Raw genomic sequence first — 16986 nt, 5'->3', positions numbered from 1 at the left:
GTGGCCGGGCAGCTGAGCTTCTCGAGTCCTGGAGAGCTTCCCCTGGAGCTGGGCTTGTTATTTCTGGCTCTCTTCACACTGCAGATATGAGCTCAGTGTGGGGTTCAGTGACCAAATTCTGCACTTCAATTATTAAAATATTCCCGTCTGTGCGTAAAGCTGAACGTCATTGTGGAAGTACTGTTTTTCAGAGACTCTGGTCGTGTCAGGTTTTTCTATACCTGATTCCATTTTAAATATGGATTTACATAAATAATCTTTTGATCTCTTCATGCTTGGGCCTCGAGATTGACGTGTCTTGAAGGTGTAATAATCATTTAGTTATTTTGTGAAAGGATGACCAGCATTTTCAGGGTTATAATCCGGTGCCAGTATGAGACTTTATTTGGGTATTTGCTCTCTCAGCAGCACTCTTCATGTCTCTCGATAATGTGGAATAAAACAACAAGCAATGTGCTCTTTGTAATAGACCAGACTTTAGAAACAATACGCAGGAACTCAGGATATATGAGGCTACGTCCATATAAATTCTCTTTACAATAGTTTTACAAAGATTGTTTACACTAAAACATCTGTAAACACTTTTACATCGCTACACTGCACATGCTTAAAAACCTAAGAAGCTTTGATCTGCATTGTTTTCATTTCTGTGATTCGATGCACCGTCGTCAAGGAACAGCAGCAAAGTTTTAAACGGCTGGACAAACAATTCTTTGCAGCAGTTCAGCCCAACACAATAACGTTTTTATCTTTTAAATCGAATGGGTCTTATGACTATGTCACATGACTCAAAATGCGTTTTCAAATATCTCTGTCACTCGACACTACAGCATTTTCAGATTCATCCACTTGGAAGAGTGTTTTTTTAAAAGCTCCTGTTTTGAAATGAACAATTCAGAGAGACAGTAAATTTTTTTTATCTGCACGAGTGGAAGGACGTTCATAAGACGTTTGTAAGACTGGTGTATGGTTTAGAGACATTAACAAAAAAACAGGAGGCGGAGCTGGAGGTGGCAGAATTAAACATTTTCATCAGGAGTGATGAGTATGGACAGGATTAGAAATGAGGTTATAAGAGGGACATAGGCAAGAGGGGCATGTAGGAGACAAGGTGAGAGAGGCATGATTGAGATGGTTTAGACATGTGCAGAGGAGGGACATGGGGTATATCAGTAGGTGAATGCTGAGGATGGAGCCACCAGGAAGGAGGAAAATAGGAAGGCCGTGGAGGAGGTTTATGGATGTGGTGAGGGAAGACTTGCAGGTGATTGGTTTGAAAGAGGCAGATGTAGAGAACAGAGTAATGTAGAGTCGGATACTCCTTTGTGGTTACTCCCAACTGGAGCAGTCGAAAGAGGAAGTTCCGTTTCCATGTCTCTGCAGCTTTATGACTGGTTAATAATACTAATTCCACAACTATGATAAATCTAGATATCGATTTTTAAACACTATTTGGATGGTATTAAATGTAAAGGACATCTGATCCTGGGGTAATTTCTGTCAAATCTATACCAATCACTGCCTGTGCAACCTGTGCAGCCTACAAACATGAATGCTATAGACTACAACACCATACAAACCATACACCCACTGCCATGCTCATAGATTACAACCTTAATATGACTAAACTAGGGCCCACAGGGTCACTTATGATTTGGCTTTAATGACATATACATGAAGAGAAGAAAAGACACAGGTCTTGAAGCAGATCTGCCAAAGACACAGATCCAAACGAACATACCATTGTTTTTATTTTTAAGCTGCAGAAGCTTTAATTGTAATTAAATGTAGAGAATATCATTGAAATAGACCTTTTTTTTAATGTAATGTGCATGCCTACATTTTTCAGCATTCTCAAAGCAAATTTACTTCAATGGAACATTTACATTCAGCCCACGGACCTAAAAATGTTTTGGCCACCTTCTAATGAGCACACCAGTTTTTAAATACACACTCACATAAAGGACTTTCAATCATTGGCTCTTTGTGAAGTATAGGCTCTGTTATCACATTTTGGATTTGTCTGATGGATCTTATGTTCAAGTGTCCAAAATCTTTTGTCCATACAGTGTAGTATTCATTAAATACATATGGTTGCTGTTCTGGCAGTGATCATATAACCACATGATACTCACATATGGGTTTATATGAAATACAACTGCTTGACTAGATTATTTACACCACACTGGTATATTAATCTAATCCCAACATAACTCAGATATCATTCACTAACGTGAATCGTTTTTCAAGCATATGCAGACTCTTTCAGTATCTTTCTCCTAATTGGCATGTGGTCACTGTGTAGTCAGACTTATTTTTGTGTCTGAACTTGTATGCATGACGTATGTATAACTGCGCCAACCCCTCCCCCGTTTATGAAGTCATTGGATCTGAGTGTTTCTCAGAGCGACTCAAAGCTGCTCAGGAACATCACATTATTGAGTTCTCAATAATGAACACATCTAGAAACCAAAGTTGTTCTGTTACCTTCATGTTCACCTTGGTAATGATTTGCTCAAATCCCAGTATGTAATATTTTGTATGCAGCTGTATATTTCTGTGATTTGTCATTAATGTGAGCACCCTGAAACGAACCATGTACACACACGCTCTCCAAACCAATAACGTCACATAATGATTCATGTCCATTACAGCTACACGCAAAAATGACGCCTGAACAATACACCCTGGGAAAAGCATTTTTTTAAAGATTTCACAGCGCACAGCACCTTACATCAATGAACGCAAATACGTCTAGTCATTCAATACGGATAAAAGTAATTGCTCGTTGTGAGGCAAGTGGAGAAGAGGTAGCTCAATGGTTAAGGTGCTGGGTTACTAACCGGAAGGTCTGGGGTTCAAGACCCAGCATCACCAAGCTGCCACTGTTGGGCCCTTGAGAAAGGCCCTTAATCCTCTGTGCTCCAGGGGTGCTGTATAATCGCTGACCCTGCGCTTTGTCCTTAGGTTTCAATTCAGCTGGTATATCCAAGGAAAAAATGTTACTGTAATGTATATGTGACAAATAAAGGAGGATTTAGAAAACACTCTTTTACCATTTAGTTATCTTTTTTCTCTCTCTGAGCTTGTGTAATGTTTTGTGGGTGTGGCTAAATTTGACTCGACTGATTTTGAATTTTGAAAGAAATTGCACACAAAAAGAAAAAAAAAAACGAGGCATTATAAGAGTACAAATCTTTCATATACACGTGGATGTAACTAGTGTGCACGGTGTAGTGGATTGGAAATGTGGTGAGTTTGTGTTCCCCTAAAGGCCTGCAGCGTTTCAGCTGCTGTAGCGTCTCTCCTCCCTTCTGAGTAAGGGTGGCGATGTTGAGGTGTTGAGCAATCTGTCCCAACCTGCAGGCATTATCATACTCCTGGCCTCCTCCCAGCTCACACACTCTCACTGTTCGGGACATCAGATCTGACTTTCTCAGTTTCACTCAGTCATAGCTCGAGCGAAGTCACAGTTCCTGGAATCTCATGAGCAAAGCGTTTGCACCTCATTTAAAAGAGCTGGCGTGAGGCAATCGATGTCCTGAGTCGTGAGTAGCGCTTGTGCGTCATGAGCACTGACAGTAGGAGTGATGATGAGGATTCAGGTTAATCCGTCGGAGACAGAAAACTGCTGAGTGTAGGTAGGTGCCTTATGATTTGAGTTCTCAGTGTCGGTATAAAATGTATCCCGAATTATTTTAATTATACGGAAAAACCCGCGCAGGCATTTTATTGAGCGTGTTTGTCTTGGCTAGACGTTGATGTTGATGGAGACGGCTTTGCCAAAATTGTCAGATTGCCGTGGTACTTTCCGCTGATGGTTTAACAAAAGCAAATCCTGCTTATTATTTGAAACGTGTGTTCAGGTTTAAGAGTTTCCACTTTACTGTTATTTTGTCCAGAGTAAAAATGTCTTCTCTGCACAGATTTTGTCTTTTCAGTGCTGACGTACAAAGCTAAGCTAATAGCCATGATAGAGTTTCTGACTGCTTTCCTCTTTGTTTTCTTGTTACAGGTGCCAGTCTGCGTCCCCACCTCCTATTCTTTCTGCTGTGAAGGAACAGTGTCACGCTGAGTTCAGCGAGACAGAAGACGCCAGACAGCAGAGCAGATACGCCAAAGCTGACACAAAATTCCAGTCTCATAGGAACTGGAGTCAGAAAACGGCGAGTCTGCGCAGTGGAGCCACGCTTTTCCCCGACTCCAAGAGTAGACTCACCAAGGCCAAGAGCATCGGCTGTCTGGATAAGAAGCTCAGCATCTACAAACAGTCCAGTGGAGAAGATCAAGAGCAGAAGAGGAATCAACTGAAAGACAGTCCTCCTGGAGCCTGTCCCGGAACTTTCAGCAAGAGTACACTGTCTTTAATCTCGGCCTCTTCCTCCTCTGCCAAATACGGCCACAAGCGCAATCTGTCGCTCAGCCGGAACGGTCCCGAGACTTTGTCTGCCACAATCCGAAAGAAGATCACGGAATGGGAATGTCGGAACGTGTCCCTTCCTAGGATGAGTCTGTGCTTAGACAAGAGGCCTGGTGGTGGGAGTGAAGGCTGCCCCAGCTTCTTGTCCTCTCCTTGTAGCGAAAAAGCCTTCGACTTTAAGTCCATGCGCAGGATGAGCGCGGCGTTTTCCGAGTGTTCCTATCCGGAGACCGAGGAAGAGGACGGAGCTTCAGACCGAGAATGTAGCGGCAGGTTCCAGAAGAGAGAAGGCCCGAAGTCATTCCACCGCGCTCATTATCCTCGTAAAGAGACGTCTGCTGTTCTGAACCGGATACAAAAGATCGAGCAAGCTTTGAAAGAAAGTCCGTCCACTCCGCCAAAGTACCTGAGCAACTGTTACGGCTTGGACAAGTCACGGCAGAAGTCTTTCACCATTTCATCGCGTCACGAGGACCTGGACAGCACATGTGACAGCAAGCGAAGCAGCATCTGTTCTGTGGCTACTGAGCCAGATACTTACCCCGGCTCAGAAAAACTCTCAAAGATCAGACAGAGGTTCAGCATCGCCTCATTCATGTCTGAGAGCTCACAGCACCCCTGTGCACCTGGCCCACCCGGCCCACCCGTCAACCCCCTACCTAAACCCAAGCGCACTTTTGAGTATGATGCTAATCGGAGCCATAAAGACTCTTCACCTAGCAATGGAATACCTCCAAATTCTGACACTCACATAACTCCGCCCACCGTTAACACATCTGAGAGCTCGTTCAAGAGAACCCCTGACAGGTAAGACCTAATCTGACAGAAAGGATGCACGTGACCTTCGGCTTCACCATAACATTTGTCAATTAATAGATCGTACGCCAGCCGGAAAATACAACACAATGTGTATTTTGCAATACACTGTTCTAATCTCTGGCTAACGTTGTCTGAGTATCGCATTCCACTTACGAATCCTGTGCCTGTGAGACTTGAGGATGATTTTGTAATGTCTCTCTGTCTGCTGGGAAAAAAATATCAGTGCGAGCTCCTCGTGGGAAAACGTCTTCTGAAGTGGGCTGTGCTGTTGCATTCTTTACAGTCTAGGGTTATACCTTCAGTATGACTAAGATCTAAATAGTAATGACATCAGCAGAAACCTTACTAATGCTCACTCATATTCAACGACAATCATGTTGTAAGAACTTTTTATTGTATGTGCAAAAATATTCGAAAAAATCTCTTCGTTTCAGAGATGCCACGTGTGCTCATTACTTTCTCTTTTGTAACGCCTCTCAGGAATTAAGTATGCCGATGCTGTAACGTGGGTATGAGTTATGAAAACTTATGGACTTTCTATTATAATCAACTTGTCTGCACACAATTTTGGTAAACAGCTGCATTATAACAAAACACTCATTATATATAAAACGCTCATATATATATATATATATATATATATATATATATATATATATATATATATATATATATATATATATATATATATATATATGTACTCACTCCAAAATTGAGTACACCCCTCATATTTCAGCAACCATTTTAGTATATCTTCAAAGGGACAATACAATAGAAATTAACCATATACATGTTTTATATAAAATAAGATATAAGATTTATTTTAGAGTATTTATTGTGCATCTTGTATATAATTCAACATACAGCCATTAATGTTTAAATATCTGACAAAAATAAGTGAGTACACCGTAAGTGATAACTGCTGTTCAACATCACACTTCATGGCAAAGAACTTTTTGAGGATCTGAGAATTAGAATCGTTGCTCTTTACAAAGATGGCCGAGGCTATAAGAAGATCGGTAACATCCTGAAACTGAGCTACAGTACAGTGCAGTCTAACCTTTAAAAATGAATTTGCCTCGATAAATTTTTGTAATCTAATTACTCGAGTTACTCAAGAAATCGATACAACCCTTATATATATATATATATATATATATATATATATATATATATATATATATATATATATATATATATATATATATATATATATATATATACACATGCTAACAGCCCTCGGCTTCTTGTAGAGTCTCTGCAGGAGGCAGAAGCAGGTTTCTGAGATGCTATGAATGAATGTTGTAAACGTTCACCATTTTAGCATGATGCTCTTTTTTTGGGGCAGGACTTAACTGCACTTTATTCTCATTGGCTGAAAATTTCCTGTAATAAAGGACTTAAGTTGTGTTTGGACTTTGCAGTAAAAAAAAATATCGAATACATTTGTTCATTTTTTTTAGTTTGGGTCGCATACGACTGAATGAACCGTATCCAGAAAACTCTCTACTGTAGTCTAAATTTCCAAGAAGTGCTTTGTGTTATCTGTGATCTGTGACTTCATTTCGTCTTATTGCCCTGATGTAATGCAGTGCGGGTCAGAAGCCCTTGCGGCTTCAAGGAGCATTAGCATTTTGTTTACAGCTCTGGTTCCTCACGGTTGTTTGAACAAGCTCTGGAGTGAAGATTGTTTAAACCGGTTCTCTGAGCGTGGAGACGAGCCAGGTTCTCATGCTGCGTGGGTTCGAAGGATTTGTGTGCTTGGAATTCCTGTGGCTGCATCAGAGTCAATTGTTTACAAGCTGTAGACCTTCAGAGTTGTTGTTGTTGTTGTTGTTTTAATATGCTGACACTTTGATGTCATGTTTGGTGTGAGTTACCGACATAAGAATCTTCTTATTGCGTTTGGCTTATAGTGAATAAACAGGACCTCGCCGTCCTGCATTTTAGAACTATTATTCATTCTGAAACGTCCAAGGCTTTTTCTGTCTGCTCCTGATTTTAATTGGCTCCGTATCCTGGAGTCATTGAGGGATTTGGCTATCATGTGAAAGAAGCTTTCATCTGCTCAGGTGGTCTGGGTCTGATTTGAGGACTTCAGGGAGCCAGAACAACTGGACAACTAACTAAACAGACTTGCGTGACTTTTACTTTTTGTCTTCCAGAGAGTCGTGTGAGTCTGAAGACGCGGCGAGCCTGCCCTCCTCTTACCCCTCTTCACCCACAGAAAATGGCATCGCGTCCACAGAGAATCACAGCTGCCCCAGCTCTAAGAGCACTCCAGAGGAAAACGCTTACGAGGACATTACAGGTGAGTTCACAAACACATGACCTTCAACTAACTCCAGTACAAGTCACAGGTTTGTGGACACCTGACCATTCTTTTTGAACACCCCAGTACTTATTTAGTTTACATTTTGTTGTTATTACAACCTCTGGGAAAATGTAATGCCACCACATGCGAAGAAATCCTGTACGATTTTGTGCCTCCAACTTTGAGGTAACAGTTTGGGGAAGAACCACATATGGCTGGAAAAGTCAGGTATCCCAATACGTTTGTACCTATAGTGTGTATCCAAGTTTTTTTTTTTTTTTTTAGTACAGTGATACAGAGTAAAGACGAGACCATGTCTACCAATTTGAGCTTCTAAAGAAGCTTCACTTCTAACATCCATGATCATTTGAATCAGTCTAAAAACGCTTCTTTTCCTTGATTTCTTTCCTCCTTCGTTCGCACTGAGACAACATTTTTGAGCTTTTCAAAAACAGGTTTTAAAAAAAAGAAAAACTAACTTTTTTTTGTCTCGTTTTGGCTCTTAGTTTAGGTCAAAACAAATAAGACGATGTTGTTGTGCAGTTGTTGTGCAGTCTGATAGCATCGTTAAAGATTCTTGCCAACTTCAGATGACATTCTTTTCAAAAACACGCATAAACACTACTCATAAGCACCGGGAATACCCCGACTAATCAATTCCTTAACACAGAACAGGTGAACACAGTAGGGGGAACCAGCCAATGACAGGCAGAAACAAACGTTGAGCAATACAAAAACTAATGGGCAAATGTACACAAACTCAGAGTGCTGGGACTTTCTCAGTGTGCTCATTGTTACTAGGAATAAAAAAATTAATCTTGAGCACTTATCTGTTCTCTTATTAATCGTTATTGTTAACGGTGCATTTGTTTATGATTTTGAACGCAGTCATTATGGTGAGGTAAGAGCTGATAGGCAGGCGTTGCTTCATTCAGAAAAAAAAAAAATGCTGGCATCAGAATTCAATTCCCACCGATGTTATGATTTTAAAGGCATACAGATATTTCCCGATTATTTAGATACGAAAGACAGCAATAACAGATGGATTATGTAATCCCGTGTGAAGTCTCTTATGGGAAAAAACGTCTCAACTTGGCAGATTGGAATAGCTGCAGTGCCTGTGGGATGTTTTTAATAAAATGGACCTGAACATTACTTTCAGCAGACTCTTGGATGAGCATTGATTCCCATGACATTCCTTTCCACGGCTTTATTCCAGAGAGATGCTGAATTCTGGATTCTAAATGGTCAGAAGACCTGAGAGTTCTTGCTCTACATAATGCTACATAAATGAATGATGTGATGAAGGTTTCCATAAAGGGTGTATGGAAGGAGCCTCTAGTGTCAGCACTTTGAAACCGCTGTAACATGCATAATTTTTTTCCATAACCTTTATAGTAACTTTAAAGTTAATAGTATAACAGAATGTCATTTTTGAATAAATAATTAGCACCATGCAGATTTTTTTACAGGTTGTCTACTGATAATGTTGAATATTAGGGGAAATCTCAGTGTGCTCTGAGTGACATGTTTAACATCGAGGGAAAGTGTGATCAGAATTCAGTACACGTTGTGTAGTCGGCGATGTCCAGAGTGACCTGCTGCTCGGCAGAGTTTATACGCCGCATTCCTTTGCGCCAGGAAATGACCTGTAGCTGCTCTAGCATTCTAACGGACCCTGAGGAGCTTCTCACAGACACATAGCTCGTGGTTGTTGCCTCGTGGCTACGTCGTAAAACTCCGCTAATGCTGACGGGGTACTGGCACCAGACGCTATAAAGATGTCTGGTAGAACAAATACTCGGAAAAATGACGAGATGACAGACAGACAAATGTTTGCTTCTTTTTTTCATTTCTATGATACTGAATTTCTAGGCTTTTTCATTTGTACAATCGCGTTAGATCATTGGCACGGAGCTCCCATTGTGCCGGGGTTGTTTCAGCTTTCAGAGACGGTGACCGATAGATTCAGGCCGTGTGACTGAGACTCTGTGGAGCCTCAACAAAGAACCCATTGTTCTGCTGAACACCTCGGTTGACATTGAGGTTGCGTTTTTTTTTTTTTTTTTTTTTTCGCTGATTATTTCCAGAGGAATATACAGACTCTGTGTGGCTTCACTCCAAGAACACTGAGCTTAGAATCACGACCGTTTGATAAAATATCATAAAACTATCATCAGTATTTTTTATACTGTTTCTGTTTTAATCATTAGAACATGGTAACACAAATTTCTTTGGGGTTTTTTTGTTACTTTTATGTGGAATGTGCATGTAGTTTAAAATGGAAAGGATACTAATTAATAAATACTATTGATACCTGTAAAGTAGAATATGAAGAGCGTATGGAACTATTTTCCATCCCAGAATACTGTCCAAAGTAGATAAATTTAACTTTGATGGCAGCATTCTTACATCAGATTCATGAGGCAGTCACCTGGAATGGTTTTCCAACAAGGAGTTCCTATGTTGAGTGCTTGTTGGCTGCTTTTCCTTCACTCTCAGACCATTTCAATTGGATTTAGATCAGGTGACTGTGGATGCCAGGTCATCTGGTGCAGCACTCCATCTCTCTCCTTTTTTGGACAAATAGCTCTTACATAAGCTAGAGGTGTGTTTGGGGTCATTGTCCTGTTGACAAACAAATTGTGCAAACCTGGCAAGATAGCATCTCGTCGTAAAATGCTGTGGTAGCCATGCTGTTTAAGTGTGCCACCATCACCAACAGTGTCACCAGCAAAGCACCTTCACACCATCATGGCTCCTCCCTTTGTACATCTAACTAAGACACAGCAATTAGAACCTGATATCATAAATATGGACTCATCAGACCAAAGGACAGTTTTACACTGATCTAAAGTTCATTCCTTGTGTTTGCTGGTAAAGGCATCGCCCTATTTTCCGCGCTGCCTCAGGCCCCTCGTGCTGAGCACAATAGCGTGGTGATGATGGATTTGTCAAAAACGCTCCTGTAGTGGGATGGACATTTAGCTGCAATGTTACATTTCTCCAATCTTAGCGTGTTCACTGAGATACGCACGAAAAACAAAACCTCCCACATTTCTATTGTCGTTAATTTTCGAAACTTTACAAAAATTGCGTCAGATGTCTCAAATTAGATCTGCGATTTAATTATACGACTGTGTATGACACCCTTTACAAAATCAATCAGCATGACATTTGGATATCAGTGCGATTCTCCGTCACTGCTATAATATCTGTAACTGTCTCGTGAGTTCTCAGACCTCCAATTGGTTGATTTTAGACAAGCGTCACAGTGGCACTAAATAGTGTCACACAACGTGTTCTGTAATTCTTCACGCTGCTGTGTTGTGTAAATGCGTCTATATGGTGCTTGCATGTGTGTTTGTGTTTGTATGTGTATACAATGTGTGTGTTTTGAAGCCTTCTTTTTTTCGTAACTCAGCCCAGCTTGTCGTTTCTCCCAGCGTAAAATCAGTGTGTGTCTTTTTTCAAGAGCGTTACGATTCAGGAGTGTTACAACCCGGAGCAATACGACTCAGGAATGATATGGATTGGGAGCGATATGACACATATTGGATCAATACAGATTAAGAACGATAGGACTCAGGACCCATACTGTTCAGAAACCATAAGATTCAAAGGCTGTGTATTCTGGTTTCAGATTGCTTGCCTTTCTAAAGCTATTTACATTTATATTTAGAGCAAGCCAGTGTTTTTCTAGCGACCGGGTTCAGACCACGTGTCATGTGATCTGTTTTTATTTTGCTGAACTTTTCCATATTGTTCCCAGGCCAGGCTAAGCACGGCTGGCATGTAGATCCTATGTCAAAAATAATCTCACTCTTGTTACCCAGCTGGTCATTTTCTGATTTTAGATGTGGATTTAATTGTAGAGCTGCAGATTTAGCCATAAGGGATTTTTATTAAGCGCTTCCTGTAGAATCACCAACGTTTTGTGAAATGTAGTTGCGGGTAATCTGTTCTATAATATTTAAATCGATTATATATTATATTGTGGCTTCTGTTATGTGCTGTGTTGCTTGTGTTATTCTAGGATTCCACTTTACTGCAGGGTTTTGTGTGTGTCTTCTCTTCTCTTATCTCATTCTGGAGTTGAGTCTATGAGTCAGCGTCCAATGTAAACAGCATTTCAGAGACACTCTGGGACTCGTCTGGGACTCAAATCGCTCATTCGGTGACAATTCTTTCCTTCCCCCCCCTTAAACACTCCTTTTTGCCTTTCTGCCCTCTCCCTCTGAATCTCTCTCTCTTTCTCTCCAACTTAGTCGTGTTAACTTTCATTGCTTATTAGACTGCACTTAATGTTTGAATTATGCCAGAGTCTTGATTTCTCTCTCTCTCGCTCACTCTGTCTCTGTCTTGTCTGTGCTCAGAGACAATGAAAGAGAATCCGTATGAGGATGTGGACATGAGGGTGAGAGGTCTGGCCCGCAAGTCTCGCCTGTTACCCGAGAGGTCTAATGACTCACTTAACAGGACGTGGACCTCCCAAGACAGGAAGTGCACTACACCTCCCCAGGTAATTCCATCTCACCAGTGGAATGTCAAAGGATTTAACTTTCCTCTTATCTTTCCACTGAGTTTATTACAGAGTTGTTCCCAGTGGGTCAACATTGAAGATTTAATACTGAAATCACACACATGAGTACTCAGAGCTAAAGACTTAAGCCTTAATTAAAAGCTACATGAGGGTTACTGACATGGGGGAGGGGTGGAGTTTATTGATAACAGAGGTGTGCCTGAATTAGACACGGTTCTGAAACTCATTCTATTATCAACTGTTCACTAATTGAGACTTGAGATCAGAACTGTTCATATTAATTGTAGTCCTAAATGGTTAATAAGTGGTATCATCTAGTGCAGTGGTCCCCAACCCCCGGCCCAATTGGGTCAATTGGTACCGGGCCACACAGAAATACTACATAACTTACAATATTTCCATTTTATTTATTATCTGATCTTAACTATGTTTTATTTTGGAAAATTACCGGATTCTCTCCGCCACATCTGTTTATGACTCACTCTTGATGCATGTCAAGATGCCTCGATCACATGTCTTACCTACATCCACTACCTTCTTAAAGGGGCTGCTCCGGCCAGTAACACATAATACATTACCTCTAAATTCAAACCCCTAAGCCAGCAAAACAACAACACAGTGTATTCACGATTATTATTATTATATTTAGAAAATATCAGTTTTTATGCCGGTCGTATCATCTTAATTTGTTGTATTTATAACTGACATTAATCCAGTCCGTGGTGCAAAAAAGGTTGGGGACCACTAATCTAGCGTAATCACAGGCCTTCAATCTTTTTCTCTCTTTTTCGTCAGCTGCCATCCAAACCAAGCAGTCAGTCGCTGCGTCTTCTGGGCCAAGCTGACAGGAAGAGCCACCGCTTGTCTCGTTTCTCTAAAAGACACAGTCATGATGACATGTTACTGTTGCCCCAGTTATCGTCTCCCTCCTGCGGCCTCCTGGACGACGGCCTGAGCAGCGCCAGTGACACTCTGACCTCCCGCAGACAGAGGCGAGTCCCCAAGGTAGGCTGGAGCAAACCCATTAACAAACCAATTCAACAATACTATTACAATGTGTTCCCTTTCCAGCCTCTGTTTATTTTCATTGTTGATAAGACAAAACAAACAAAAAATCAACCGCAGCTTGTTACTTGTTACTCCTAACTTGTTACCGAGAAACTCCTTTGCCCTGAAAACGTCCGAAATGAATGATCCATAAATGTTACATAAAAGTTTCCCAAACATATGATTTATATGAGACAGTTCAACAGGTCTTTATCTTTAAATACCTAAATACTCAGTGGAGCTAAAATGCTGTTCCACTTTCAGAATCTTTGACTCAGAAGTATAAAAAAATGTGTTTTTGTCCTCTTTTTTTTTGTATCTTTAGCAATTTTTTTTCCAACTCACTTTTTTTCTGTTATTTTCTCTTCCTGGATTTTGGCCCTGGACAGGCAGCTGTAATGAGCACAATGTGCATTTGATTAAATCAAAACCAAAAGCCATTCTGTTATAAATAAAAAGAAAGTAAATTCCATGGAAATGAGAAATAAATTAAGTGTAGTTTGGGTTGAGATTGTTTTCAGTTAATGGAAGAAGACATAGTGAACCTTGTTTTTTTGTCCAGTGTTTAAAAGGTTTTCTTGACTAGCTTTTGGAGCAATGCTCTGTCCCCCGAATGTTTTTTTTTTTTTGAGGAATTCCTCAGCAGTAACTAGAATGATTTTTGAGTTACGAGCAGTGGCATGAGAGCAGCGGGAAAATGACTCAACACGTAACCACATGCTGTGAGCTTTGAATCCAAGATCTATCCCATACTCTGTCATGAGGATTATACGGAGCGTTCCTGGAAGTGTTTTTGCTTTGTGGAATTACATTTGTACAGCAATACCTAAAGTATTAAATGTAAGTTTTGAACAAACAAACACAAATGTAGTAAGAGAGAAAAAAACACTATAAATGTGAGAACTAATGAACTTAGGTTGCAACCATATGCCCCAAATTTACATTCTGGAACAAACCTCTCCAGGGGATGTTGGGGTTCTTGGGTTTGCTTAAATGTGTTTTACCTTCATTGGCCAGTGTATGTTGGGTGGAAACCTGCAGGGAGCAGATAAATCAGTGAAATTTGTTCTTTATGCAGTTTATTCATCAAGTAAGATTTTCCAGGAGCTGTTTATCCAATTCTGAGTAGCTAATAGAAGTAAATAGCTGCCAAGCTCCACCTACCAAAAGAAGTTTGTAACAGATACGTAAGCATAAATTTGCGGAGCGTGAACAAAGCTTTAAAAGCAAAAGGGGAAAGTCTGGCAACGCATTCATAAACCAAAGAAAAAATATTTTCTCATTCTACATTGTTGTTTGTTTCTTAAAAAGTTGTGTTCAATACTCAATATAAATGTAATTATATTCTGCTGCTACAGTTTTCATCACCGTTCTTCCTGTTTAGGTGGTGCAGAGAATAAATTCCATCTATTGTGCAAAAAGAGGGAAGAAGAGACTAAAGAAGCTCTTGCTCTCCAACATAGAGACGGCATCTCTGCGAGGTAGCCTTTTTTTTATTATTCATGGCATACATATATGCATATGTACATGCTTTATATCGCATCGCTTTTCAAAGCTGATCGTTGATGTGAGGGAAAGTCTGTATTTGTTCTGTTTGTTTGCAGATGATAACAGCGAGAGTGAAAGTGACTCTGACGACAGGTTCAAAGGTGAGACTTCAGCACGTTGCTGAAATGAATAAAATAAATTCCAATTGGCAAAATAAGAGTGTGATCATATCTCCTACATCCTGCACACTCATTCCTTTACCTCATTTTGTTGTGGAATAAATGACGCAATGTTTTAGTTTTTTTTGTGCATTGATGCAAAAGTGCTATTCTGTGCGCTGCTGAATAACGAGTGAGGAAGCCATTGTGTACAATTTGATTATTGTGATGATTATAAATAGGATTATTCATGCAGTGATGTGCTCATGATATATGACATTTATTTCAACACTTCTTCTCTACATGTCTTTATATTAGTCGTTTATTTTCATTTTGTTGGTTTCAAAATGCACAGGAATGAAATCAAAACACTATTTCTCATTTTAGTTTTAATTTTCTATCCCCTTTTGGGGTTAAAGGTGAGAGTTTGTGTTTAAAGGCTGTGGTCTAGGCACTCAGATTTAAGTCCATTTAAGCAGCCACATAAACCGACTCTGAATACCAGGAACTTTCCTCATGTGTTTACACAGGGTTGCAGGGCTGTTTATTTGTTTATTCTGGTACTGTTATTTTGCAATCAATAGTTTTATGTTGTACTACTTCATCACCAGATTATCTTCTAACTTTCAACTGTTACTGTTTAAGTATAGAAGTACAGAAGGCTAAATACTTTAAAGGAAATAGCGTATATGCATGTTTTAGCTCACACCAAGAGGCTCCTGAAGCTGCAGTCTATACTCCGCCGTGCCCCGAGTTACCGCACACTGGAGCTAGAGCTCATCGAGTGGCAGGAACGGGAGCTGTTTGAGTACTTTGTCGTGGTCGCTCTGAAGAAGAAGCCTACGAAGAACTCATACACACCGGAAGTCTCCTACCAGTTCCCTAAGGTACAGTGTGAGAAGGGGACGAACCTGATTTAAGGATGTTACATGTAATGAAATAACAGCACTATAGTAAAAAATAGTCAGTTTATATTTCAAATGGTTCTTTACAATAAGATATAGCAAAAATACCAAGAGGTTAAAACATGGCATTACAGCCAGGACGCTGTATACGGTAGTAATAACACTAAATCATGTTGCCAGTAGACTGTATCCTCGATATATGCCAGAATACTTCTATAAATATCCCAGATGTGGCCTGGTGACCGTCCCCCCTTGAGAAACTGAAAATATGTTGGATGTGGGCCTGAGGGTCGATCCTGATCATGTCATCATCTTGATTTGGAATAATGGGGCGCTGGGGACGGGGGCGAAGGAGGGTTGTTGGGGCGAACTTTTTAGAAGGCAATGATCGTGCTGAGCATATTTTACACAGTGACACATTTTTCGATGTTTAATTTGCGTTCTCACTCATATATAGAATTTAGTATTTTTGTTATATGTAAAAGTGTGTGACCTTTTCTCCCTTATTTTTTAGCTCGAGAGGCTGACCAAACAGATGCGAGAAGCCGAGCAGCGTCTCAAAGCTATTCCACAATTCTGTTTCCCCGACGCTAAGGATTGGAGTCCTGTGTCCGAGTACAGCAGGTATTTACATGTCCGCTCACTAATAACCACAGATTCTGCGTAATTCAGTAGCTATTTAACCTTTCATGTAGAAATAAAGGATGCTTCTGGTATCGTTTCTAATAGAAACTCTCAGTATTTCTGATTTCTAAAACCGATTCAGGAGGCAAGGCTATGTTTAAACTTATTGTCATTAGATAAAACATTGTTTTGGCTTATTTACCACAGGCATACTAATTATTAAAGGATTATTTGCAACTTTTAGCTGTAAAACCTGCCTTCTAAATAACAAGCCTAGCATATGTTGCTTTATCTGGTCCATTTTTCACCTATTCTCTCACAACTAGACTTTGACCAAACATTGTTCAAAGATTTGACCAATCCAAATAAACAATCAGCCAACAGCAGCTCATGTTGCATAATAGCATATCACAGAAAAATGCTATCGAGTCTCTACTAAATACAAGCGCTTAGACACGGCCACAAGTGTACAGAATCGCTGAGACTGACAGGAAGAGAGAGAGTCTACTCTTCTTATCCACACCGTCATGCTCTCTTGGCCTCCTAAAGCTTTGAAGCACATGACCAGTTGTTTGATTTACATGTATAAGGTTGGGAGAAGGAGATGATGGAAGTGATGATTCATTTGCATATTTATGCATATTTATAACGTCTTGCATTTTAAATGG

General features: G+C 40.2%; 1 protein-coding gene and 1 long non-coding RNA gene across 6 annotated transcripts in view; one reads left to right on the top strand and one right to left on the bottom strand.

Moving 5' to 3' along the window:
* The window catches only part of dennd2b (DENN domain containing 2B), a 65793-nt gene that overhangs the window by 30958 nt on the left and 17849 nt on the right, over positions 1 to 16986 (top strand). For 2 of the 5 annotated variants that reach the window (XM_083558436.1, XM_083558435.1), the window contains exons 3-10: positions 4016 to 5227; positions 7405 to 7550; positions 11930 to 12075; positions 12892 to 13101; positions 14528 to 14624; positions 14748 to 14792; positions 15492 to 15676; positions 16209 to 16318. In XM_083558436.1, coding sequence (XP_083414562.1) covers positions 4016 to 5227; positions 7405 to 7550; positions 11930 to 12075; positions 12892 to 13101; positions 14528 to 14624; positions 14748 to 14792; positions 15492 to 15676; positions 16209 to 16318 — 2151 coding nt within the window. Of the gene's footprint in view, positions 1 to 3376; positions 3642 to 4015; positions 5228 to 7404; positions 7551 to 11929; positions 12076 to 12891; positions 13102 to 14527; positions 14625 to 14747; positions 14793 to 15491; positions 15677 to 16208; positions 16319 to 16986 lie in introns of those variants that run through there. The other 3 variants (XM_083558439.1, XM_083558438.1, XM_083558437.1) reach the window with 2 other exon arrangements.
* Positions 7966 to 14029, bottom strand: LOC310735694. The gene is made up of 2 exons (XR_014536366.1): positions 10818 to 14029; positions 7966 to 10748 (listed from the first exon to the last, which is right to left on the bottom strand). It is a non-coding gene; the product is annotated as an uncharacterized lncRNA (long non-coding RNA).

The sequence above is a fragment of the Silurus aristotelis genome (genome assembly GCF_946808225.1).
Source record: "Silurus aristotelis genome assembly, chromosome: 13".
Classification (NCBI taxonomy): domain Eukaryota; kingdom Metazoa; phylum Chordata; class Actinopteri; order Siluriformes; family Siluridae; genus Silurus; species Silurus aristotelis.
Note: the sequence above shows the minus strand (reverse complement) of the source record. Positions and strands in the feature narration are given on the sequence as shown.